The sequence below is a fragment of the Ranitomeya imitator genome, chromosome 5 (assembly GCF_032444005.1).
Source record: "Ranitomeya imitator isolate aRanImi1 chromosome 5, aRanImi1.pri, whole genome shotgun sequence".
In the NCBI taxonomy this organism is placed as follows: Eukaryota; Metazoa; Chordata; class Amphibia; order Anura; family Dendrobatidae; genus Ranitomeya; species Ranitomeya imitator.
In genome coordinates, this window is record NC_091286.1 from 621613065 (window position 1) to 621637967 (window position 24903).

The following is a 24903-nucleotide window of genomic DNA, read 5'->3' on the forward strand; positions in this document are numbered from 1 at the left end:
GCGAATCCACTTGGCTAGAGTGGCCTTTGAGGGTGGTAGACCTTTCCTATGTCCCTCCGGAAGCACGAACAGGACATCCGACTTACGGAAGGGAGCCGTGTGAGATATGTACCGCCGAAGAGCTCCAACCACATCCAGAGTATGGAGAGCTTTCTCGATACGATGAGTTGGTGCCGGACAGAATGACAGCAAGACAATGTCCTCATTTAGATGAAAGGAGGAGATGACTTTAGGTAGGAAAGAGGGAGAGGTTCTCAAAACTACCTTGTCTGGTGAAAAATCAGAAAAGGGGGTCGGTAAGAGAGGGCCGACAACTCAGAAACTCTCCTGATTGACGTAATCGCCAAGAGAAAGACCACCTTCCATGAAAGGAGGGTGAGAGAGATGTCCTGCAATGGTTCGAAAGGGGCCTCCTGAAGAACTCCGAGAACCAAGTTAAGCTCCCATGAAGCCAAAGGCATTCTATAGGGAGGGACCACCCGGGAGACTCCTTGGATGAATGTCTTAATCGGCAGTCTGGAAGCGATCTTTCACTGGAATACAACAGACAATGCGGACACTTGTCCCTTGAGCGAGCCTAGGGCAAGGCCTGACTTTAAACCTGATTGTAGAAACTCCAGAATGGACGGAATGGAAAACCCCAGAGGAGAACGTCCATGGGCATTGCACCATGAAAAGAAGATGTGCCAGGTGTGATGATAAATGAGCATGGATACGGGTTTCCTAGTACGAATCATGGTAGAAGAAACCCCTGGAGAGAATCCGGCTTGGGCTAAAATCCAGGATTCAACGGCCACACCGTCAAAGACAGGGCCCCGGAGTTCTGATGGCAAATCGGGCCCTGCGAGAGAAGATCCATGCGGTCTGGAAGCCGCCAAGGGACGTCTGCGACCATTTGGACGAGTTCCGCGTACCATGCTCGGCGCGGCCAGTCCGGCGCGACGAGGATCACCGGTCTCCCCTCTGCCCTGATCTTCTTGATGACTCTCGGGAGCAGAGGAAGAGGCAGAAATATGTATGGCAGCTGGAACCGATGCCACGACAACACCAGAGCATCTGCTCCGATGGCGCAAGGATCGCGGTATCTAGCAATGAACTGGAGAACCTGGTTGTTTAGCCTCGAGGCCAAGAGATCCACATCCGGCGTCCCCCAGCGAAGACAAATCTGCTGGAAGACTTCCGGATGGAGGGACCACTCGCCCGAGGCAAGACCTTGGCGACTTAGGAAGTCCGCTTCCCAATTCTCCACACCCAGTATGTGGATCGCCAAGAAGAGCAAATGATTGGTCTCGGCCCAGCGTAGGATGTGTGAGACTTCGAGCATGGCTGCCCTGCTGCGGATTCCCCCTTGCCGGTTGATATATGCCACGGCTGTGGCATTGTCGGAATGGATTCTGATGGGATGGCCTGCGAGAAGGTGGTGACAGTTACGTAAGACAAGTGTGATCGCTCGAATCTCCAAGATATTGATTGGAAGACGCGACTCTCTTGTGGACCAACGACCCTGTGCTGTGTGGCGATTGAAAACTGCGCCCCAGCCCAAAAGACTGGCATCGGTGGTCACCACTAACCAGCGCACTGGGAGAAAGGACTTCCCTTGGTCCAAGGAGGACTGCAGCGTCCACCACCTGAGGGTCTGCCTGACCTGTGGGGACAGGCAAAAACGATGGTCGAGAGAGAACGGACTCCTGTCCCAGGGTAACAGCAGCGCCTGTTGCAGGGGACGGAGATGGAACTGCACAAACGGAACGGCTTCCTTCGCCGCAACCACTTTCCCGAGGATGTGCATCGTGAAGCGAATGGAGTCAGGGACTGGGCGAGAGAGCTTGCGCGCTCCCTGTTGTAATGACAAGACCTTCTCTGGAGGGAGAATGACTAACCCGCGGGAAGAGTCCAAAATCATACCCAGGAAGCAGATTTGCTGAGCCGGCACTGGAGATGATTTCTCAAAGTTGATTTTCCAACCCAGGCGAGAAAGAGAATCCACGGTGATACTTACAGACTCCTCGCAAGCAGAATGGGATGGACCCTTGATTAAAAGGTCGTCCAGATATGGAAGAACTACCACTCCCCGAGCATGAAGAATGGCCATGACGGCTGCCATAACCTTCATGAAGACTCTTGGGGCAGTGGCGAGTCCGAAGGGCAAGGCCACAAACTGGAAGTGTTCTTCCTAGACTGCGAAGCGCAGGACCTGTTGAGGAGAGAGAAAAAGGTTTAGTTACTCACCGGTTAATGGTGTTTTTCGGAGTCCACAGCACCACGGAGAGAGGGGATCCGCCCTTCAGGAACAGGAAACCTACAGATACATAAGGGAGGCACCTCTCCCACGCATCAGTTGGTTTACAGAGCACAAGAGGACCACCGAGATTAACAGCATAATTTATATAAAACGATACTACGGCTAACTATTCATCACGAGTGGATTATATAAAAAAGGGAAGAGGTGTACACCCAGAACTTAAGAAGATGGGAGGGTATGTACGGGTGCTGTCATGGACATCGAAAAACACAGATAACCGGTGAGTAACTAAGACTTTATTGGTCGTCCATGACAGTACCACGGACAGAATTACAGAGAGTAACTATTTAGGGAGGGACTACAGCTTGCAGCACCCTTACACCAAAAGAGAGGTCTGAGGAAGCACCCAGGTTTAATCTATAATGGTTATAGAAAGTTTGGAGAAGACCAAGTAGCAGCCTTACATATTTGGTCGATCAACACCTCTAACCTCTCCGCCCACGAGGCAGCCATAATTCTAGTGGAATGCGCTCTTAAACCTTCAGGCGCAGGCTTGCCCTTTGAGACGTATGCCAGCAAGTTAGCCTCCCTCATCCACCTAGCTAACGTAGATTTTGATACTCTATGACCTTTCCTGCTACCCTGCTAGGACACGAATAGGGCATTATCTATCTTCCAAGGATCAGTCACTGCTAGATACTCTACGATACATCTTCTTACATCTATAGTGTGTAGTTTCCTTTCTTTATCATTAGTAGGATTAGGGAGGAAAGATGAAAGAACTATCTCCTGTGTTCTATGGAATCTAGACACTACTTTAGGAAGATATGCTGGATCAGGAGAAAGTATCACTCTATCATCTCTAAGTTGCATGTAAGAGGGAAGCCTGGATAACGCCTGGATGTCACCTACCCTACGAGCTGACGTTAAAGTAGCCTTCCTGGTGACCCTAAGAGACAGGTTTTTAATAGAAGCCGAAGAAATTGGCTCAAATGGAGCTTCTGTCATGGCCATGAGGACTAAGTTTAAGTCCCACGGCATGACCCTATTCTTCATTATTAGCCTAGACCTTTTTGACACCTTAAAGGGAACCTGTCACCCCGTTTTTTAAAGATTAGATAAAAATAGTGTGAAATAGGGGTAGAGCTGGGCTTTACATTAGTACCTTTTTGGTGCCTTTATTCCCCCGTTAGGCTGCCGAAATACCTTTGTGAACTGGCCGTTTTGTCCTGTCACTCAAGTTGGTCAGGTCGGATGGGCGTGGTCAAATAGCGGTTCCTCCCCCACCTCTTGCGTTTCCCTGCGCAATTTAGTCCCGCCGTTGGCGTTGTGTTTAGCGCCTGCGCAGTAACGTCTAATTTGGCGCCTGCGTATTATGCTTTGCCCAACTGTGGGCATAGCATAATTTACATCACTGCGCATGCGCGGGTCGTAACTAGTGTTGAGCATTCCGATACCGCAAGTATCGGCCGATACCCGATACTTGCGGTATCGGAATTCCGATACCGAGTTCCGATACTTTTGTGGTATCGGGAATCGGTATCGGATCCATATTAATGTGTAAAATAAAGAATTAAAATAAAAAATATTGATATATTCACCTCTCCGGAGGCCCCTGGACATCACCGCTGGTAACCGGCAGCCTTCTTTGCTTAAAATGAGCGCGTTTAGAGCCTTCCATGACGTCACGGCTTCTGATTGGTCGTGTGCCGCGACGTCATGGAAGGCTCTAAACGCGCTCATTTTAAGCAAAGATGTCCAGGGGCCTCCGGAGAGGTAAGTATATCAATATTTTTTATTTTAATTCTTTATTTTACACATTAATATGGACTGGGTGCCCCGGAAGTGATCATATGGGCATAGTGTTTATCTGGATGCCGGTAAAATTTTCTCAGCCCGAACTGCGAGCGTAATTTTGGCACCAAACTTACGCTCGCAGTTCGGGCTGAGAAAATTTTACCGGCATCCAGATAAACACTATGCCCATATGATCACTTCCGGGGCACCCAGGCTAAAGTTACAACCCGCGCATGCGCAGTGATGTAAATTATGCTATGCCCAATGATGTAAATTATGCTAAGCATAATGCGCAGGCGCCAGAGGCGAATTCACTGCGCAACTGCTAAGAAAGAGCGCAATCTATGCGATTCACAGATCGCGTTTATGACAGACACGCCGAGAAGCAGGGGGGAGGAACCGCTATTTGACCACGCCCATCCGACCTGACCAACTTGAGTGACAGGACAAAACGGCCAGTTCACAAAGGTATTTCGGCAGCCTAACGGGGGAATAAAGGCACCAAAAAGGCACTAATGTAAAGCCCAGCTCTGCCCCTATTTCACACTATTTTTATCTAATCTTTAAAAAACGGGGTGACAGGTTCCCTTTAATGAATCTACTGATCCAATAATTTTCAGAAATGTTGCAGCCAAAGAGGGCCCCTAAGGCTGACACCTGTACTTTAAAAGTATTTGGGGATAACACCATATCCAACCCCTTTTGCAAAAACTCCAATATCTGGTCTATTGGTGTTGAATGACCAGCTACTACCCCCGAGTTTTGAAGAAATCTTTTCCAGATCCTGACGTGAATTTTGGTGGTGATTATTTTTCTGCTTTTGAGCAGCGTGTTAATCAGGCCCGGCGAGAAACCTCTATCTCTTAACAGCGACCGCTCAAAATCCACACCGTCAGATGAAGGCCAACTGCCCGAGGATGGTAGACTGGGCCCTGGGATAGGAGATCTGGAATGTCTGGTAAGACCCATGGGTCGGATATCGACATGGTCCTGAGGCATGAAAACCACGTCCTTCTGGGCCAAAAGGGGGCAATTACTATAACTCTGGCCTTGTCCTTCCTGATTTTCCTCACCACCAGAGGAAGTAGAGACAGGGGAGGAAAGGCGTAAGCTAGCCTGAAGTTCCAGTCTATGAGGAGGGCGTCTACTGACAGAGGATTTTCTCTGGGGTTCAGAGAGCAGAATTGTGTCACTTTTCGGTTTTCTTTTGTGGCAAAAAGATCTACCTCCGGTTGACCCCATCTTTCCACAATGAGATAGAAGATAGCGTCGTTTAGTGACCATTCTCCCTGCCTCAAAGTGTTGCGGCTTAAGTAATCCGCCATAGTATTTTCTGCTACCCTTATGTGAAGAGCTGTCAATGAGAGAAAGTGCTGCTCTGATTGATATATGCCACGGTGACCCAATTGTCAGAGAATATCCGCACGTGGTGGCCCTGTAGACAGACAAGGAGTTTTTTAACTGCCTGCTCCACCGCCATTAACTCCTTCAAATTAGAGGACATTTCCGTTTGAAGCTGGTCTCAAAGTCCCTGAATTATAATCTCACCCATGTGAGCCCCCCAACCAGAAGGGCTAGCGTCTGTGGTGATTATACGGGTTACGTTGTATTCCCAGGGAACCCCCGTGGATAGATTATTTTGGTCTAGCCACCATTCGAGGGATACAATAGTGTTTTGGGACAAGGTCAGCTGGCTCTCTAGGTGACCCCCCAAAATTTTCTTTCTGTAACACCACCTTGCTCTGAAGTATCCTGGTATGATACTGGGCCCATCGGACCGCTGAAATGCAGGAAGAGAGAGAGCCTAACAGAGACATCGCTCTTCTAAGGGACATGGTGGGATTTTTGGAGGCGTTTAGCACTTGAAGGTGCAGGCGATCTATTTTCTCGTGAGGCAAACGGCATTCCTGATCCTGGGAATCCAAGGTCAGGCCTAAAAATCGCTGCACCTTCATGAGCTGTAGCTGGGACTTTTTGACATTTAGTAACCATCCCAGATGCTCCACGGCAGACATTACTTTTTGTAGTTCTAAACAGTGCTCCTCTGTTTTACCCACTATCAGGAGATCGTCCAGGTAGGGGATTATCAGAATGTCAGACTCCTGCAGGTGGGCCATTACCTCAGCCATGACCTTAGTAAATACACGGGGGCGACCGATATACCAAAGGGGAGAGCCCTATACTGGAAATGTCTGACCACCCCATCTAACCGGACCGCTACCCTCAGGAATCTTTGGTGTCCTGCATAAATTGGAATATGGTAATAGGCGTCCTTTAAATCCAACACCACCATAAAACAGTTTTTAAACAGTAGTTTTTTTGCGGTATTAACGGTCTCCATTTTAAACGGTTGTATGGTCAGAAAATTGTTAAGAGCCCTCAGATTGATAATAGTTCTGAAGGAGCCGTCTGGTTTACGTATCAGGAATAGAGGAGAGTAGAATCCTCTACCCCGTTCTCCTTCCGGAACCTCTGATAGGACTTTCTTACTGAGCAGGTCATGAATTTCCATTTCCAGGGCCATCTGTTCTGCTGCAGAGGACATGAGCGGGGTAACCCTGAAGAAATTATGAGGGATAGAGGAGAACTCTAGCCGTAGACCCGTAGCTATTATTCCCAAAATCCAATTGCTACTGGAAATTTTGGACCAGGCTGGGTAGAAGGCAGATAGTCTACCTCCCACCGGGGCGACTAGTCATTGGGGTGGCTTTTTGATCTCATGGAATGGCTCCTGACGTCCCCCACCTCCAAACATGAATCCAGTACCTCTTTTCTTTTTATCGTCCCATCTGCCCTGGTCCCTGGCCGGCCTTCTGCGAAAGAATCTTTTCCCTGTGAAGGGACGCCTATAAGAAGTGGTCGGTAGACTGGGAAATGTATTTTTCTCATCACCGGCCTTCTCCAGTAGTTCGTCTAGAACCGGACCAAACAGGTATTCTCCTTCGCACGGGATAGAGCAAAGACGGGACCTGGCCTGAATGTCGCCGGGCCAACACTTCAGCCATAGGGTCCTGCGTGCCGCATTCGATAACCCTGCAGCCCTAGCTGCCATCCTTGCAGAATCTGCGGATGCGTCTGCGAGAAAAGCAGCGGCATTCTGGATTGTTGGTAGGGATTTTAATATGGATTCCCTAGAGGCTCCATCTTCTAGATTAGACACTAGTTGGTCCAGCCAGACCATCATTGATCTGTCGCATGTCGCAGCTACTGCAGGTCTTAGAGCACCAGCCGACATCTCCCATGTCCCTTTAAGAAACGAGTCTGCTTTCTTATCAAGAGGATCTTTTAAGGAAGCCATGTCATCGAAGGGAATAGAGGATTTCTTCGAAGCTTTAGCCACCGCTGCGTCTAATTTTGGTGTCTTATCCAGTGTTCACCAAGGGGTCGTCAAAGTGATATCTCTGCTTAAAGGCCGGTGGTAGGGAGCCCTTTTTTTTCTGGCTTTTTCCACTCTCTTTTGACAAGGTTTTGAACCCTGTCATTAAAGGTACCGTCACACTAAGCGACGCTGCAGCGATACCGACAACGATCCGGATCGCTGCAGGGTCGCTGCAGGGTCGCTGGAGAGCTGTCACACAGACCGCTCTCCAGCGACCAACGATGCAGGTAACCAGGGTAAACATCGGGTTACTAAGCGCAGGGCCGCGCTTAGTAACCCGATGTTTACCCTGGTTACCATCGTTAAAGTAAAAAAAAAAACAACCACTACATACTTACCTACCGCTGTCTGTCCCCGGCGCTGTGCTTCTCTGCTCTGGCTGTGAGCACAGCAGTGACGTCACCGCTCTGCTTTCCGGCTGCCCGGCGCTCACAGCCAGAGCAGAGAAGCACAGCGCCGGGGACAGACAGCGGTAGATAAGTATGTAGTGGTTGTTTTTTTTACTTTAACGATGGTAACCAGGGTAAACATCGGGTTACTAAGTGCGGCCCTGCGCTTAGTAACCCGATGTTTACCCTGGTTACCAGCGAAGACATCGCTGAATCGGCGTCACACACGCCGATTCAGCGATGTCAGCGGGAGATCCAGCGACGAAACAAAGTTCTGGACTTTCTTCCCCGACCAGCGATATCACAGCAGGGGCCTGATCGCTACTGCCTGTCACACTGGACCATATCGCTAGCCAGGACGCTGCAACGTCACGGATCGCTAGCGATATCGTCTAGTGTGACGGTACCTTAAGTGGAAAGGATTTGCATTTTCTTGGGTCTAGACCGCCGAACATTAGGTCTTGCGCCGAAAGTTCTTGTTTTTCGTCAGCCACCCCCATGGTGGATCTGACTGATTTAACCAGTCTGTCTATCTGGTTTAGCGAGAAACAGAATCGATAAGCATCCTCCTCTGAAGAGGATGCCGAGGAGACGGAGGCTTCCGAATCATATTCTTTCCTAGGGGCAGTAGACGAATCTGAATCTGAGACGCTAGGCTCCCTTCTTCTCTTGGAAGGCTCCCTTTGGGACAAGGATTTTAAGGAATCTTACTTCTCTCCTGATAATTTCTCTAAGGTTTGAAGTAAAATCGGGAGACTCTTCCACCACCTATGGGAGCGGAAAAAAATACCCTATGTAATTTAACCCCTTCATGACCCAGCCTATTTTGACCTTAAAGACCTTGCCGTTTTTTGCAATTCTGACCAGTGTCCCTTCATGAGGTAATAACTCAGGAACGCTTCAATGGATCCTAGCGGTTCTGAGATTGTTTTTTCGTGACATATTGGGCTTCATGTTAGTGGTAAATTTAGGTCAATAAATTCTGTGTTTATTTGTGATAAAAACGGAAATTTGGCGAAAATTTTGAAAATTTCGCAATTTTCACATTTTGAATTTTTATTCTGTTAAACCAGAGAGTTATGTGACACAAAATAGTTAATAAATAACATTTCCCACACGTCTACTTTACATCAGCACAATTTTGGAAACAAAATTTTTTTTTGCTAGGAAGTTATAAGGGTTAAAATTTGACCAGCGATTTCTCATTTTTACAACGAAATTTACAAAACCATTTTTTTTAGGGACCACCTCACATTTGAAGTCAGTTTGAGGGGTCTATATGGCTGAAAATACCCAAAAGTGACACCATTCTAAAAACTGCACCCCTCAAGGTGCACAAAACCACATTCAAGAAGTTTATTAACCCTTCAGGTGCTTCACAGCAGCAGAAGCAACATGGAAGGAAAAAATGAACATTTAACTTTTTAGTCACAAAAATGATTTTTCAGCAACAATTTTTTTATTTTCCCAATGGTAAAAGGAGAAACTGAACCACGTACGTTGTTGTCCAATTTGTCCTGAGTACGCCGATACCTCATATGTGGGGGTAAACCACTGTTCGGGCGCACGGCAGGGCTTGGAAGGGAAGGAGCGCCATTTGACTTTTTGAATGAAAAATTGGCTGCACTCTTTAGCGGACACCATGTCACATTTGGAGAGCCCCCGTGTGCCTAAAAATTGGAGCTCCCCCACAAGTGACCCCATTTTGGAAACTAGACGCCCCAAGGAACTTATCTAGATGCATAGTGAGCCCTTTAAACCCCCAGGTGCTTCACAAATTGATCCGTAAAAATGAAAAAGTACTTTTTTTTCACAAAAAAATTCTTTTAGCCTCAATTTTTTCATTTTCACATGGACAACAGGATAAAATGGATCCTAAAATTTGTTTGGCAATTTCTCCTGAGTACACCGATACTTCACATGTGGGGGTAAACCACTGTTTGGGCACATGGTAAGGCTCGGAAGGGAAGGAGCGCCATTTGACTTTTTGAATGAAAAATTATCTCCATCGATAGCGGACACCATGTCGCGTTTGGAGAGACCCTGTGTGCTTAAACATTGGAGCTCCCCCACAAGTGACCCCATTTTGGAAACTGGACCCCCCAAGGAACTTATCTAGATGCCTAGTGAGCACTTTAAACCCTCAGGTGCTTCACAAATTGATCCGTAAAAATGAAAAAGTACTTTTTTTTTCACAAAAAATTTATTTTCGCCTCAATTTTTTCATTTTCACATGGGCAATAGGATAAAATGGATCCTAAAATTTGTTGAGCAATTTCTCCCGAGTACGCCGATACCTCATATGTGGGGGTAAACCACTGTTTGGGCACACGGCAGGGCTCGGAAGGGAAGGCGCGCCTTTTAACTTTTTGAATGGAAAATTAGCTCCAATTGTTAGCGGACACCATGTCGCATTTGGAGAGCCCCTGTGTGCCTATGCAATGGAGCTCCCCCACAAGTGACCCCATTTTGGAAACTAGACCCCCCAAGGAACTTATCTAGATGCATACTGAGCACTTTAAACCCCCAGGTGCTTCACAGAAGTTTATAATGCAGAGCCATGAAAATAAAAAATAATTTTTCTTTTCTCAAAAATGATTTTTTAGCCTGGAATTTCCTATTTTGCCAATGGTAATAGGAGAAATTGGACCACAAATGTTGTTGTCCAGTTTGTCCTGAGTATGCAGATACCCCATATGTGGGGGTAAACCACTGTTTGGGCGCACGGCAGGGCTCAGAAGGGAAGGCACGCCATTTGGCTTTTTAAATGGAAAATTAGCTCCAATCATTAGCGGACACCATGTCGCGTTTGGAGAGCCCCTGTGTGCCTAAACATTGGAGATCCCCCACAAATTACCCCATTTTGGAAACTAGACCCCCAAAGGAACTAATCTAGATGTGTAGTGAGCACTTTGAACCCTCAAGTGCTTCACAGAAGTTTATAACGCAGAGCCATGAAAATAAAAAAAAAAAATTATTTTCTCAAAAATGAATTTTAGCCCGCAATTTTTTATTTTCCCAAGGGTAACAGGAGAAATTTGACCCCAAAAGTTGTTGTCCAGTTTCTCCTGAGTACGCTGATACCCCATATGTGGGGGTAAACCACTGTTTAGGCACATGCTGGGGCTCGGAAGTGAAGTAGTGACGTTTTGAAATGCAGACTTTGATGGAATGCTCTGCGGGCGTCACGTTGCGTTTGCAGAGCCCCTGATGTGGCTAAACAGTAGAAACCCCCCACAAGTGACCCCATTTTGGAAACTAGACCCCGAAAGGAACTTATCTAGATGTGAGGTGAGCACTTTGAACCCCCAAGTGCTTCACAGAAGTTCATAACACAGAGCAGTGAAAATAATAAATACGTTTTCTTTCCTCAAAAATAATTTTTTAGCCCAGAATCTTTTATTTTCCCAAGGGTTACAGGAGAAATTGGACCACAAAAGTTGTTGTCCAGTTTCTCCTGAGTACGCTGATACCCCATGTGTGGGGGTAAACCACTGTTTGGGCACACGTGGGGGCTCAGAAGGGAAGTAGTGACTTTTGAAATGCAGACTTTGATGGAATGGTCTGCGGGCGTCACATTGCGTTTGCAGAGCCCCTGGTGTGCCTAAACAGTAGAAACCCCCCACAAGTGACCCCATTTTGGAAACTAGACCCCCAAAGGAACTTATCTAGATGTGTGGTGAGCACTTTCAACCCCCAAGTGCTTTACAGAAGTTTATAACGCAGAGCCGTGAAAATAATAAATACGTTTTCTTTCCTCAAAAATAATTTTTTAGCCCAGAATTTTTTATTTTCCTAAGGGTTACAGGAGAAATTGGACCACAAAAGTTGTTGTCCAGTTTCTCCTGAGTACGCTGATGCCCCATGTGTGGGGGTAAACCACTGTTTGGGCACACGTGGGGGCTCAGAAGGGAAGTAGTGACTTTTGAAATGCAGACTTTGATGGAATGGTCTGCGGGCGTCATGTTGCGTTTGCAGAGCCCCTGGTGTGCCTAAACAGTAGAAACCCCCCACAAGTGACCCCATTTTGGAAACTAGACCCCCCAAGGAACTTATCTAGATATGTGGTGAGCACTTTGAACCCCCAAGTGCTTCACAGACGTTTACAACGCAGAGCCGTGAAAATAAAAAATCATTTTTCTTTCCTCAAAAATGATGTTTTAGCAAGCAATTTTTTATTTTCTCAAGGGTAACAGGAGAAGTTGGACCCCAGTAATTGTTGCGCAGTTTGTCCTGAGTATGCTGGTACCCCATATGTGGGGGTAAACCACTGTTTGGGCACACGTCGGGGTTCGGAAGTGAGGGAGCACCATTTGAATTTTTGAATACAAGATTGGCTGGAATCAATGGTGGCGCCATGTTGCGTTTGGAGACCCCCTGAAGTGCCTAAACAGTGGAAACCCCTCAATTCTACCTCCAACACACCCCTAACCCTTATCCCAACTGTAGCCGTAACCCTAATCACAACCCTAACCCCAACACACCCCTAACCACAACCCTAACCCCAACACACCCCTAACCCTAACCACAACCCTAATTCCAACCCAACTCTAAGGCTATGTGCCAACGTTGCGGATTCGTATGAGATTTTTCAGCATCATTTTTGAAAAATCCGCGGGTAAAAGGCACTGCGTTTTACCTGTGGATTTACCGTGGATTTCCAGTGTTTTTTGTGCGGATTTCACCTGTGGATTCCTATTGAGGAACAGGTGTAAAACGCTGCGGAATCCGCACAAAGAATTGGCATGCTGCGGAAAATACAACGCAGCGTTCCCGCGCGGTATTTTCTGCACCATGGGCACAGCGGATTTGGTTTTCCATATGTTTACATGGTACTGTAAACCTGATGGAACACTGCTGCGAATCCGCAGCGGCCAATCCGCACCGTGTGCACATGGCCTAATTCTAAAGGTATGTGCACACGCTGCGGAAAACGCTGCGGATCCGCAGCAGTTTCCCATGAGTGTACAGTTCAATGTGAACCTATGGGAACCAAAAATCGCTGTACACATGCTGCGGAAAAACTGCACGGAAACGCAGCGGTTTACATTCCGCAGCATGTCACTTCTTTCTGCGGATTCCGCAGCGGTTTTAGAACTGCTCCAATAGAAAATCGCAGTTGTAAAACCGCAGTGAAATGCGCAGAAAAACCGCGGTAAATCCACGATAAATCGGCAGCGGTTTAGCACTGTGGATTTTTCAAATCCGCTGCGGAAAAATTCGCATAGGACCAGAATACGTGTGCACATACCGAAACCCTAACCCTAGCCCTAACCCTACCCTAACCCTAACCCTAACCCTAGCCCTAACCCTACCCCTACCCCTAACCCTAGCCCTAACCCTACCCCTACCCCTAACCCTACCCCTAACCCTACCCCTAACCCTACCCCTAACCCTACCCCTAACCCTAACCCTAGTTCTTACCCCAACCTTAGTGAAAAAAAAAAAAATTCTTTATTTTTTTTATTGTCCCTATCTATGGGGGTGACAAAGGGGGGGGTCATTTACTATTTTTTTTATTTTGATCACTGAGATAGGATATATCTCAGTGATCAAAATTCACTCTGGAACGAATCTGCCGGCCGGCAGATTCGGCGGGCGCACTGCACATGCGCCCGCCATTTTGGAAGATGGCGGCGCCCAGGAAAGAAGACGGACGGACCTCGGGCGGCCAGGTAAGTATAAGGGGGGGAGATCAGGGCACGGGGGGGGCGTCGGAGCACGGGGGGGTGGATCGGATCATGGGGGGGGTGGATCGGAACACGGGAGGGAGGATTGGAGCACGGGGAAGGATTGGAGCACGGGGTGAGGGATCGCTGTGCGGGGGGGGTGGATCGGAGCACGGGGGGGGGGGTCGCTGTGTGCGGGGGGGGGATCGGAGTGCGGGGGGGTTTGATTGCAGCACAGGGGGTGTGATTGGTGCACGGGGAAGCGGACAGGAGGACGGGGGAGCGGAGCACAGGACGGAGGGGAGCGGACCACAGATCGGGGGGGTGGGGGGGCGATCGGAGGGGTGGGGTGGGTGCACATAAGTGTTTCCAGCCATGGCCGATGATATTGCAGCATCGGCCATGGCTGGATTGTAATATTTCACCAGTTTTTTAGGTGAAATATTACAAATCGCTCTGATTGGCAGTTTCACTTTCAACAGCCAATCAGAGCGATCGTAGCCACGAGGGGGTGAAGCCACCCCCCCTGGGCTAAACTACCACTCCCCCTGTCCCTGCAGATCGGGTGAAATGGGAGTTAACCCTTTCACCCGGCCTGCAGGGACGCGATCTTTCCATGACGCATATGCTGCGTCATGGGTCGGAATGGCACCGACTTTCATGACGCAGCGTATGCGTCAAAGGTCGGGAAGGGGTTAACTAGTACTACCGCTATACAATGTATATATCATATATTTCCTTACTCCCTACCGTCTGTCGCACACACAACTGACAGTCTTTTAGGGTAGGCGTCTGGCAAAGGGCAACCACATAGTGCACACTCCTTATTCTTTGCTTTACCAGCGCACTTTTTCCCCTAAGGAAAAAACATAGGAAAAGACGGCATCAGGGCACGTTCACGAAGATCTCTTACCCAGGCAGCAGCGGTAGGTACCGGATTACTGGGGGAGCGAACCAGATCCTTCAGTCTAGATGAAGTCCTGCGACTGGGCTGATCACTGCTTCCGCGGGTCTTCGGCTGGGGGTTAGCATGAGACCTTTCCGAGGCTCTGTCCTGCTCCTGCACCAGCAGACCGACGGGAGCTTCTGGCTCATCCATTGCTGCAGATGGGCTTATTAGCAGCCCTGCAGCCTTCTGTGCGGCTATATATAGCCCTTGCCCCCGGATCCGGATTGTCAGCAGGTGTGTGGCCAGCAGTACCACCCCCTCCCCATGTGGCCGCCAGTCCCCCTACAGCCGACCACCACGCCGCCATCGCTGCACATGGCTGCAGCACAGCAGCGCCTGCAGCAGAAGCCGACCGGCGCCCGACTTCCGGTTTAGGCCCCGCCCCCTGCCGTGTCACTTCTGGTATCGGAAAGAGCGCACAGGGACGTGCAGGGAAGCCTGGGCATGGCGCCGCCGGCCGACCCCACCGCACACCGCCATGCCAAGCCCCCCGGCAGGACGACCGACGGGACGCAGGAGCCGCAGAGGCTCCAGGATGACCGCACGGACCCAGGGGGGGGGGCTGGGGGGGGTGTGTGGAATACTCACCTCCGTTGCTGGCACTTGGAGACAGACATCCTCCGGACTCCGCTCCCCTGCTCCGCTCACTGTCATGGAGCCCTACCCGACCCACCGTGGCGCTTCCGGGGAGCCGTACTGCCCGAGGTAGGAGACCCCCTCGCTACCTGAGTTGGACAGCCGGCCTGGGTATTCCAGATGTATTACGGATATATCTGTAGGGCATCCTGTCCTCCAGGAACAGGAAACCAACTGATGCGTGGGAGAGGTGCCGCCCTTATGTATCTGTAGGTTTCCTGTTCCTGAAGGGCGGATCCCCTCTCTCCGTGGTGCTGTCATGGACGACCAATAAAATTGGGAAATGTAGATAAGCATCCTTGATGTCTATGGATGCAAGGAACTCTCCTTTTTCCAGGGACGCAACAACGGAACGGAGCGAGTCCATCCTGAAGTGTCAGACCCGTACGAACGTGTTTAGAAGTTTGAAATCCAGTATGGGCTGTAGAGTCCCGTCCTTCTTTGGGACCACAAATAGGTTGGAGTAAAACCCCTTGAACCTTTGGTCTCGAGGGACCGGAACAATGACACAGTCCATTTGAAGCGCCTGTATGGCCTGAAGATGTGACGCCCTTGATTTGGGGGGAGAAGACTGGAAGAAGCGCGGAGGTGGGATGGAAGAAAAATCGATTTTGTATCCGGAAGACACGAGCTCTCTGACCCACTCGTCGTGAACGACCGAAAGCCAATTTTGACGGAACGAAAGAAGACGTCCGCCTACTTTGTTGGTGTCTGCCGAACACGTCGACGAGTCATTGTGTAGAAAGTTTAAGGGATGCGGATGCCTTAGGGCCAGAAGGTCTCGGTCTGGGTTTCCAGGAACGGTTAGGTCTGTATGAGACCTGAGGATTTCTGTTTTCCCGCCATCCCGAACTAGGGGAAGTGGAGGACCAACTTGAGTTGTTACGAAAGGACCGGAATCGAAACTTGTTGATTCCGAACAGACCGGGCAGGTTTTTGCTGGGGAAGACATTTATTCTTCCCTCCGGTAGCGTCAGAAATGATTTGGTCTAGTTTCTCCCCAAATAAATGGCAAGCTTGCTAAAGTAAAGAAGTCAGTGACTTTTTAGAAGCAGAATCTGCTCGCAAATCATGGAGCCACAAGGCCCTCCTGATGGAGATTGCGTTTGCAGCCGCTTGCGCTGTGCAATTAGCCCCTTCTATGGAAGCGTTAACTACGAAATCTCCGGCCTGAGCTTTCTGGTTAGCTAGTCTGGCCGCCTCTGGGGGGAGATTACTGTCGTGGACGGTAGAGGTTAACACCTCTGCCCAGGCAACCATTGACTTAGCAACCAGATAGCGGCAAAAGATGGAAAGAGAGCTGCTCCTGAGGCCTCAAAGACTGAGCGAGCCAGGTAGTCAATTTGACGGTCAGAAGGATTTTTGACAGATGAAGCGTCGGACAGAGATAAGACTGTTTTGGATGCGAGTTGCGATACGGCAGGATTCACAGAAGGCAAGAGAGAAGCAACTCCTTCCTCAGGTCCTTGGAGAAGGCATATTTAGCTTCCGTGGCTTTTTGAGCCGTAAGTCGTTTCTCCGGGTGTTCCCTGTGTTTTTGGACAATGTCCTGAAAATCAGGGTGATTAGCAAATATATGAATGCGTTTAGTCTTTTTAAGCACAACGTGTTCCTGAGTGGATACAGATTCCTCGTCCACCATTAGTGTTTTGTTGACTGCCTCAATAAGGGAGTCAAGTGTCTCCTGACCAATCGAGGAGTCTTGGGTTAAAGATTCCTCCGACTCGTATTCCGAGTCATGTACGCTGCGACCTTCGGGGGAGCGAGAAGATGAGCTCGCAGATGCTGAAGCTCGAGCGTGTACGGAACACAAGGGAATGGTTCTTTTTCTGGCACCCCGAGATTCCCGTAGCACAGTACGCCCCCTGTGGTCGGACGGCCCTGCACCGGCACCAGATTCCGTCGCAGTCGACGGAGGTGAGTTCTGGCTTAGGGAGGATCCCCGGAAAGAGTCCAATGCCTTGACCAAGGAATCCATTGAACGTGACAAGGACGCGGCCCACTCAGGAGGGTTAGGCTCGACGGGTCGGTGGAGACATTGGAGGTGGAGGCAGAAGGTGGCTGCGCACAGGCCGGGTCACAGTTCTGGCACAAAGGGGTAGAATTGCAAGTGGCACATGAAGTAAAGAACACAGTATGCTTTTTATTGCCCCTTTTAGCCGCCTTAGATTGAGACATAGTGTATGTCTATTCTCCAATAAACTGCGATAGCAGGGCTATGGGTGCAGAGAAGGGGTTAAGCTTTTCCCTATGGAGTGGAGCAGCTTACCCACGGTCCTGTGCTGGTGTCCCCAGGGCGGAAGAGAGGGAAGTAGCGTTTTTGGCTGAATTTCCCCGCAGAACTTGAGTCCAAGATGGCGCCTGAGATTTGCAGGGCTCTTCTCGTTCAGAGTGAGAAGTGTCTAAGTAGTGGGTGGGGCTCCGTCGGTGGGCGGGATTTTTGAACTGCGGCCTAGTCCGGCTGAAGAAGCCGGGGACTAAATTTGTGGAGCCAGCCGGCGGAGCGCACCGGCGGCCGCGACTGATGATCGCCGCTGGCATCTAGCCAGTGGTACCTCTCCTCAGGGACCCGGACCGCATCTTTCCACGTCGGCAGCGTGAGGAGTACTCACCAAGGAGGGAGCCACCTCCAGCTCAATCGATCCTCCCTATGCCGGGTGATGGAGAGCGTCCTGATGTGTGCCTGCCGCAGGGGACTTACGGATGTTTCTTCCGCAGGGGGATTACGGCTACAGTGGGGACTACATGACGCCGTCAGGTGAGGGCTTAATTGCGGAGGAGCCTGGGAGATGCACATAAGAGGTATGCTCTATGTGCTCGCCATCTTACAGGGGGGAGATCGGAACCGTATAGGAACCGTCGCCCTAGTGTAGATTAGGCGTGCCCCAGTCGTCGCAGGAGAGGTACGGGGAGGTATATTCGCCATGCTCACCTGTTGATGGTTCGGGGGAGAGCGGACCCTGAAAAGGAATCCGTCGCCCCCTTCACTCCGTTAATTAAAAAATAAAAATTTACAGAAAAAATTAAAATAAAATAAAAACGTTGGGGTCTGAAAACAGACCCAAGTGCCTCCTACAGACACTAAGCAAGAACTGGGTCATTACTGGCCAGTCAAGGGGTGTATACTGCAGAGGAGAAGTTAACTCTTGTGTTTAGTTGGTGTCCTCCTAGTGGCAGCAGCATAACACCCATGGTCCTGTGTCCCCCAGTGAGGCGTAGGAGACAATCAGAATTATATAAAACAAAATGTTATTTGCAACGTCGTTCAACATTCTTAGCAAATCCCATCTCTAAACTCTCATATCTATAGACGTTCTACAATGCCAGAGGAGTCTGCCTTCTGGCGCCAAAGGAAATACAATAGAGTAGAAAGTGAACTAGTACCTTGTGTTTCTTCAGTTTTGAACACCCTGAAGAGTCGAGTGGCTAGAAAACCAAACTCTCTCTCACAGGCATCAGACAGCGTGGCGATCATTTCTGCCATAGATGTCTCTCCCCCAACACTGGATAATCGATTGTAGTCCGTGAAAAGGAACCTGGACAAGGGAACATCAGAGGCTAAATAAAAGCGAACGGCAAGCCTAAAACTGTGACATATTAGTCTGCCTCTACCGACTGAACACATGAATGGTAACGCTGGTGTGTGTGTGTGGGGGGGCGGTTGGCTGAACGAGGGTTTGGTCGCTAGCCATCTCCTGTGGGGGGCCCTATGGTTCTTCTTTTGGTTATTCTCACACTGAAACTACATTTCCCAGTGCTTGCAGTCTGCTCACTCCCTCTTCTATGTCTAACCTTACCTCTCTGAATTGATCACTTATTTGTGCTGTAAGCCAGCTGACTGATGAATCTGTGAAATAGCACAGGCCTCCAACAAAGCTCAGCTGGGCCTCCACCAGATATTTGGCATACCACCATGTGAATACACTAAATTCTCCTGAGAACCTTATGGTCCTCTACGCTAGTCCATAAGCCCGATTTTATCTTCCGTCATCTACAACAAGATAGCTGTAATGTGTGTTTTTAGATCATTGATCTGTTAGCTAGTTTCCAGCAGAGCTCAAGCATCCTGCGATGGATTATTTCATTGATTTGTTAGCTGGTTTCCAGCAGAGATGAATTATCCCGCGATCCACTCTGCATAAAGAATGGAGTAAGTAATACGTAGGCACAACACCGCAGATAAAAGCAGGGAGAAGCTTTTTCTGATGCTTGCTACCGACAGATCAATGATACAAAACATCAAATCAGATGTGGAGGGGCTGAATTTCTCCTACGTCATTATCAAAATGAGCGTGATGATTTTTTTTTATTTTTTTTTTTAATCTATGGAGGTTATCATTTTTCTTTAAGTTAGGGTAATACATCTGATTACAAGTGTTGGCACGCTCCTATAAATTAAATATAAAATTTACGTTGTTGACTGTCCATTCCAAAGGAAAAATTGGTAAAAATACATTTATTAAAAAACAAACAAACATGCATATCCCTCAGCTTTATTTCTTTCTTACAAAAGCCTCACCTTACAGGCAGTGCCTTGGTGGTCTGCTCGGGGAGCTCAGGAGGATTCACAAACATCAGTTTCAATAGCAATTCCAGGTAGCCAATATGTCGGGCCAGCCTTGTACTCAGCACCCAGGCCCAGTTCCAATTCTCTCCTTCCCGTCGTCCACCAAAATACACCACAGCTGGAAACGGAAAAATTATTTTCAACAAAAGGACTCATTACTCCATATTTCATAAGCGCACAGTTCATGTTCACCATGATAATTTTTCTGGTGGGGGGAAAAAAAAATCTGCGTAAAGGATCGACCTGCAAGAACTAGACTAACAGTGGAAAAACAAAAAGGGGCAATTCCATCTCAAATATTCATGACATATCCACCCGTCCTGAAAATCCTGAAAATGAGGCCCCGTTTCCCATAAAAGGTGAATAGCGAGAGCTGCACATGCTTTACATGGCCACCCGTGCATGACCAGCTGGAGACATTTACTTTTTACCACGTACAAGACAAGAACCTATAAAAGGAGTCGTCCAAATTTAGTAAGTAGGACCCCAACTGATAACACTTTTTCCTGACATATCAGTTTTAGGAACTAACTATATTCCCTATGGAACGTCAATCCCGGAGCATGTGTTCTTAGATTCAGGAAGGGAAGGTCGGCTCACATGTAGAATAAGGAAACCAGGTGCACGGTAAACTCGTAGGACTGCAAGATCGTCAAGGAAGCCAAAAAGCCAGCAAAAAGTCGTAAAAAAATTAATCTAAAAACTTTTCTTCTTAATCCAATTACATCATCAGTGCAAAGTGTGAGTGTAGGGCAGTACCCCGAAACACAGGGTCTGCAAATTGAGATTTTAAGTCACGTGACAAGGCCCGTTAAAGGTCCAACATTTACTTTTAGGATTGCTACTTCCTATAGGTGGCATTAGAGTTCTAGTCCTCTTCCTCTCTGAAGAGACAATTTGCATATTTCCCAGAGGAGCATTGTGACTTAAAAGTCTCCTCATCTTGCCATGCTTAACGTGTCATTGTCTGCAAGGAGAAACGTTACCCCTTGGATATCGGTCAGACGCCTCTCACACTTTGCACTGACGAGGGGCAGTACCCCGAAACATCGTGTCTCCAAATTGAGATTCTATACTTCCTATAGGTGGCACTAGAGTTCTAGTCCTCTTCCTTGCTGAAGAGACAATTTGCATATTTCCCAGAAGAGGATTGCGGCTTTAAGTCTCCTCATCGCGGCATTACAATTTCAGACAGTCCTTATTCATTGTTTTTTAGCCAATGACTAAAAACTCTACTGAAACACATCGGCTTTTTCCTTATGGTGGTGAATTTTTCAGAATTTTATTATTTTTGTAACATAAGGAATTTTTTTTAAGATTCCTTTTTTGCTTCATCTGCATTACATCAATCCTAATTTATTCCTCCGGAAAATGTAAGCATACTTTGGCAACTGGTTGCTACCAGTTGGAGGTGTGTTTCTGCCTCGTTTGATACTGACCTATCCTGTGTCACGATGGTGTTGGGACTATGGGCCCTAACCAGGACCCTAAAACTAGGGGTACCCTAGTCTATCCCTGTCCCACAGATTACTCCTGAAAGTAGAGATGCTGGTTTCATGTGCTTTGCTATGCTCCTATATCTACCCCTACCTGACCCCTCCCCCACCCAGGACAGTGGGAAGCTGAAGTACATAGGATAACACTAATCCCACAAACAAGGGAAGACGGACAGGGATAAGTTAAAATAATCATATTAAATACAATAAAAAAACAAAAAAAAAAAAACAAAGTGGAACACGGGGGAGTTAAAGGAAGGAGGAACCAAATAAGAGATGAAGAGGATGTGCACACAGACCAAACTCCAAGCAACAATTTTCAGAACAAATCTCTAAATGCCAACCAGAAATTACACCACCACTTCCAAACCAGGCAGTAAGAACTAACACTGGCAATTCCTAAGTGCCAGAGATGAGCATATATAGCAGAGAGGATTGGGCAAAACTGAACAGCTGAGATAATTCAGGTAGGAAAGCTCCAGAAGATTCAACTGAACAGATTAACCCTTGCACTGCTAGCAAGGAACAAACCTGCACGGTTTAATTCGATGGTGAAGTACTTCTAAGCACTGCAGGAGTATGTACAACCAGACGCCTGGCCCATTTTTGTTGTGGTATGCCTGTGACATCCTGAATGTTGATACCAGAATGTTGGGCTATAAGAAAAAAAATATTCCTGCATTTCTTTTCATGTTTAAACCGGATACATCAGGAGTGGTAAAAAGACGTCTTCATAAGTGGTGCTCAGTTACAATTAGCATTTTTATGTGTAAGTGCCAACTATGCATTTCCTCCATGTTTTACATATTTTGAGCATTATAGCACAGCAAATTGCTTTGATTTCATATTAAATTTTACTTACTAAAGAATATGTATAGGATGGCGAGTAAACTGAGTGCCACAGAAATCCCCAGCTTGGCATCCACTGTAAATGACAGAAGAAGGCCGATAGTGCTGCACATCATCAGGATGAGGAACACAATGAGCCAGGAGAACTGGAAGAGCGGCTCAATCTGCTGGCCGGCGAAGGTCTTCATCTCATCTGCAGAAAGGAGGGCAAAAACACATGTATACATATATATCGGTATAAAATGGACCGACTCGGAACACTAAAATATGTAACAAAATTGGGTCCAGTAGAACAGTGCAGTATGGGCTGTAAATCTTTTCACAAGAATTTGGGAAGTTATGAAATGTCCAATAAATATCTGTTCTGTTCCTGATAGAAGGATCTGGGATTTTAGTGGGGATAAATCTGTGCTGCACTTTATGTACATGCTCAGAAATGGCCAGTGCTGGGGAGTCGGAAGTCAGGGAAGTTGAGGAGTCGGAGGTTTGGCTTACCGACTCCACAGCCCTGAATGTTACAATTCTTTATGTTGTAATAACTCTGGAACGCTTCAACAGATCCCAGTGACTTTTTTCGTTACATATTGTACTTCATGTTAGTGGTAAATGTTGGTCAATATGATTTGCATATATTTATGAGAATATCGAAAACTTGACAAAAAAAAAAAAAGTTTTGCAATTTTCAAACTTTACATTTTTATGCCCTTAAATAAAACCACATTCAAGAGGTTTATTAACCCTTCAGGTGCATAAGGCTACGTTCAGACTAGCGTTGTGCTAGTGTGCGTCGGGCGACGCAGCGGCGACGCACGCGTCATGCGCCCCTATGTTTAACATGGGGGACGCATGCGTTTTTGTTTGTTGCGTTTTGCGACAAATGCGTCTTTTTTGCCGCAAGCGTCGGACCAAGAAAACGCAACAAGTTGCATTTTTCTTGCGTCCGATTTTCGGCAAAAAACGACGCACGCGTCGCAAAACGCCGCGTTTTTGCGTGCGTTGTGCGTTGCATCGCCGACACAGCGGCGCACAACGCTAGTCTGAACGTAGCCTAACAAGAATTAACGGAATGTGGAAGGAAAAAAAAAAAATTTACATTTTAATTTTTGTTCACAAAAAATGTTTACTTTAGCTCCAAATGTTTTAACTTTCAAAAGGTTAACAGGAGAAAATGGACTCCAAAACTTGTTCTGCTATATCTCCAGAGTTCCCATATGTGGGGAAAACTATTTGGGTACACGGCGGGGCTCGGAAGATAAGAAGCACAATTTGACTTTTTGAACACAAAAATGGCTGGAATCGAGAGCGGACGCCATGTCATGAGACCTCATTTTGGAAAGTAGACTCCTCAAGGAATGTATCTGAATGTGTGGTGAGCATGATGAACTTCCGGGTGCTTCACAAAAGTTTAACTGTGAAAGTGATAAAATACTTTTTTACCTCAAAAACTTTGCTTTTGTCCCATATTTTTCATTTTCACAATGGCAACGGAGTAAAATGGATCATACAATTTTTTGTGCAATTTCTCCTGCGCACGCCAATATCCCGATTGTGCACCAAGCTAAAACTGATTAGCCCAATGCCAGCTGGTGGGAATACACCCCGGAGGAGGAGCTCACGCTTTTTGCATAGTGTCAGCCCCCTAGTAGCAACAGCATATACCTCGTGGTCTCCGGTGTTCCTCAATGAAGCGATAAAGAAAACTACTTTTTAGGTACAGTGCAAAGCTCAAAATGGAAGAGCGCCATATTGGAGTTTGGATTTTGCTGGACTGGTTTGAGGGTGCCATGTCACATTGGCAGAGCCCCTGAGGTGCCAGAACAGCAGAAACCCCCATAAGTGGCCTCATTTTACACACTAAACCTCTCAATGAATTCATCAACGGGTACAGTGATCATATTGACACCATGAGACTCACAGAATTTTACACCATTATGTGGTGAAGAAAGAATAGTTACATCTTTACAACTAAAATGTTGTTTTAGCCTCAATTTTTTTTTTATGAGGGCTAATAAGAAATAAAAATGGACCTCACAGTTTGTTGTGCAGTTCTTCCTGAGTGTGCCAATACCCTACATGTAATTGGGAACTACTGTCGATCATAGAGCAAAACTCAGAAGGGAAGGAGCAGCCTAACTTAGTGCAGCTCTTCCTGCTGTGCGGGTGCCATGACCCATTGGGAGAGTGGACTTTGAGGGGCCGATATATTGGAAACTCTTCAAAAGTGATACCATTTTAAAACTGCACCCCTCAAATGCTCTAAAACTGTTGTTGGGAAATCTTTTATCCCATCACTTGCTACACAGGGATTAATGCAAACCGAAATGAAAAAAATAAATTACAATTTTGCCTCAAACATTTTGGTTTAGTCCCAAATTTCTCACTTATGCAAGAGGTACCACTAAAAAACATGGACCCCACAGTTTATTATCCACTTTCTTAGTGTGCGGCAATACTCCACATGTATCCTAAACCTTCTGCCTGGTGAAACAGCGGGGCTCGGAGCTGAAGGAAAATATTTGAATTTGGCTGAAATAGATTGTGGGCGACGTGTCACATTTACAGAGCTGCTAAGGCGCACAACAGCAGAAACCCCCCACAACTGACCCCATTTTGGAAACTACACCCCTCAAGGAATTTATCCAGGGGTACAGTGAGGAGTTTGAACCCAAAGGTACGACACAGACCAAAAGTTTGGACACCTTCTCATTTTAAGATTTTTCTGCATTTTCATGACTATGAAAATTGTACATTCACACTGAAGGCATCAAAACTATGAATTAACACATAGGCAAAAGGGCCAACAAGTGCTAAGCATCTCTGGGAACTCCTTCAAGATTGTTGGAAAACCATTCCCGGTGACTACCTCTTGAAGCTCATCAAGAGAATGCCAAGAGTGTGCAAAGCAGTCAAAGCAAAAGGTGGCTACTTTG

At 47.5% G+C, this 24903-nt stretch overlaps 1 protein-coding gene across 2 annotated transcripts in view; it reads right to left on the reverse strand.

Annotated features, from left to right (window-relative positions):
• KIDINS220 (kinase D interacting substrate 220) overlaps positions 1-24903 on the reverse strand; it is a 195357-nt gene that overhangs the window by 119142 nt on the left and 51312 nt on the right. For both annotated transcript variants that reach the window (XM_069728062.1, XM_069728063.1), the window contains exons 14-16: positions 21987-22166; positions 19581-19746; positions 18446-18597 (exon numbers count right to left, since the gene is read on the reverse strand). In XM_069728062.1, coding sequence (XP_069584163.1) covers positions 18446-18597; positions 19581-19746; positions 21987-22166 — 498 coding nt within the window. The remainder of the gene's footprint in view (positions 1-18445; positions 18598-19580; positions 19747-21986; positions 22167-24903) is intronic.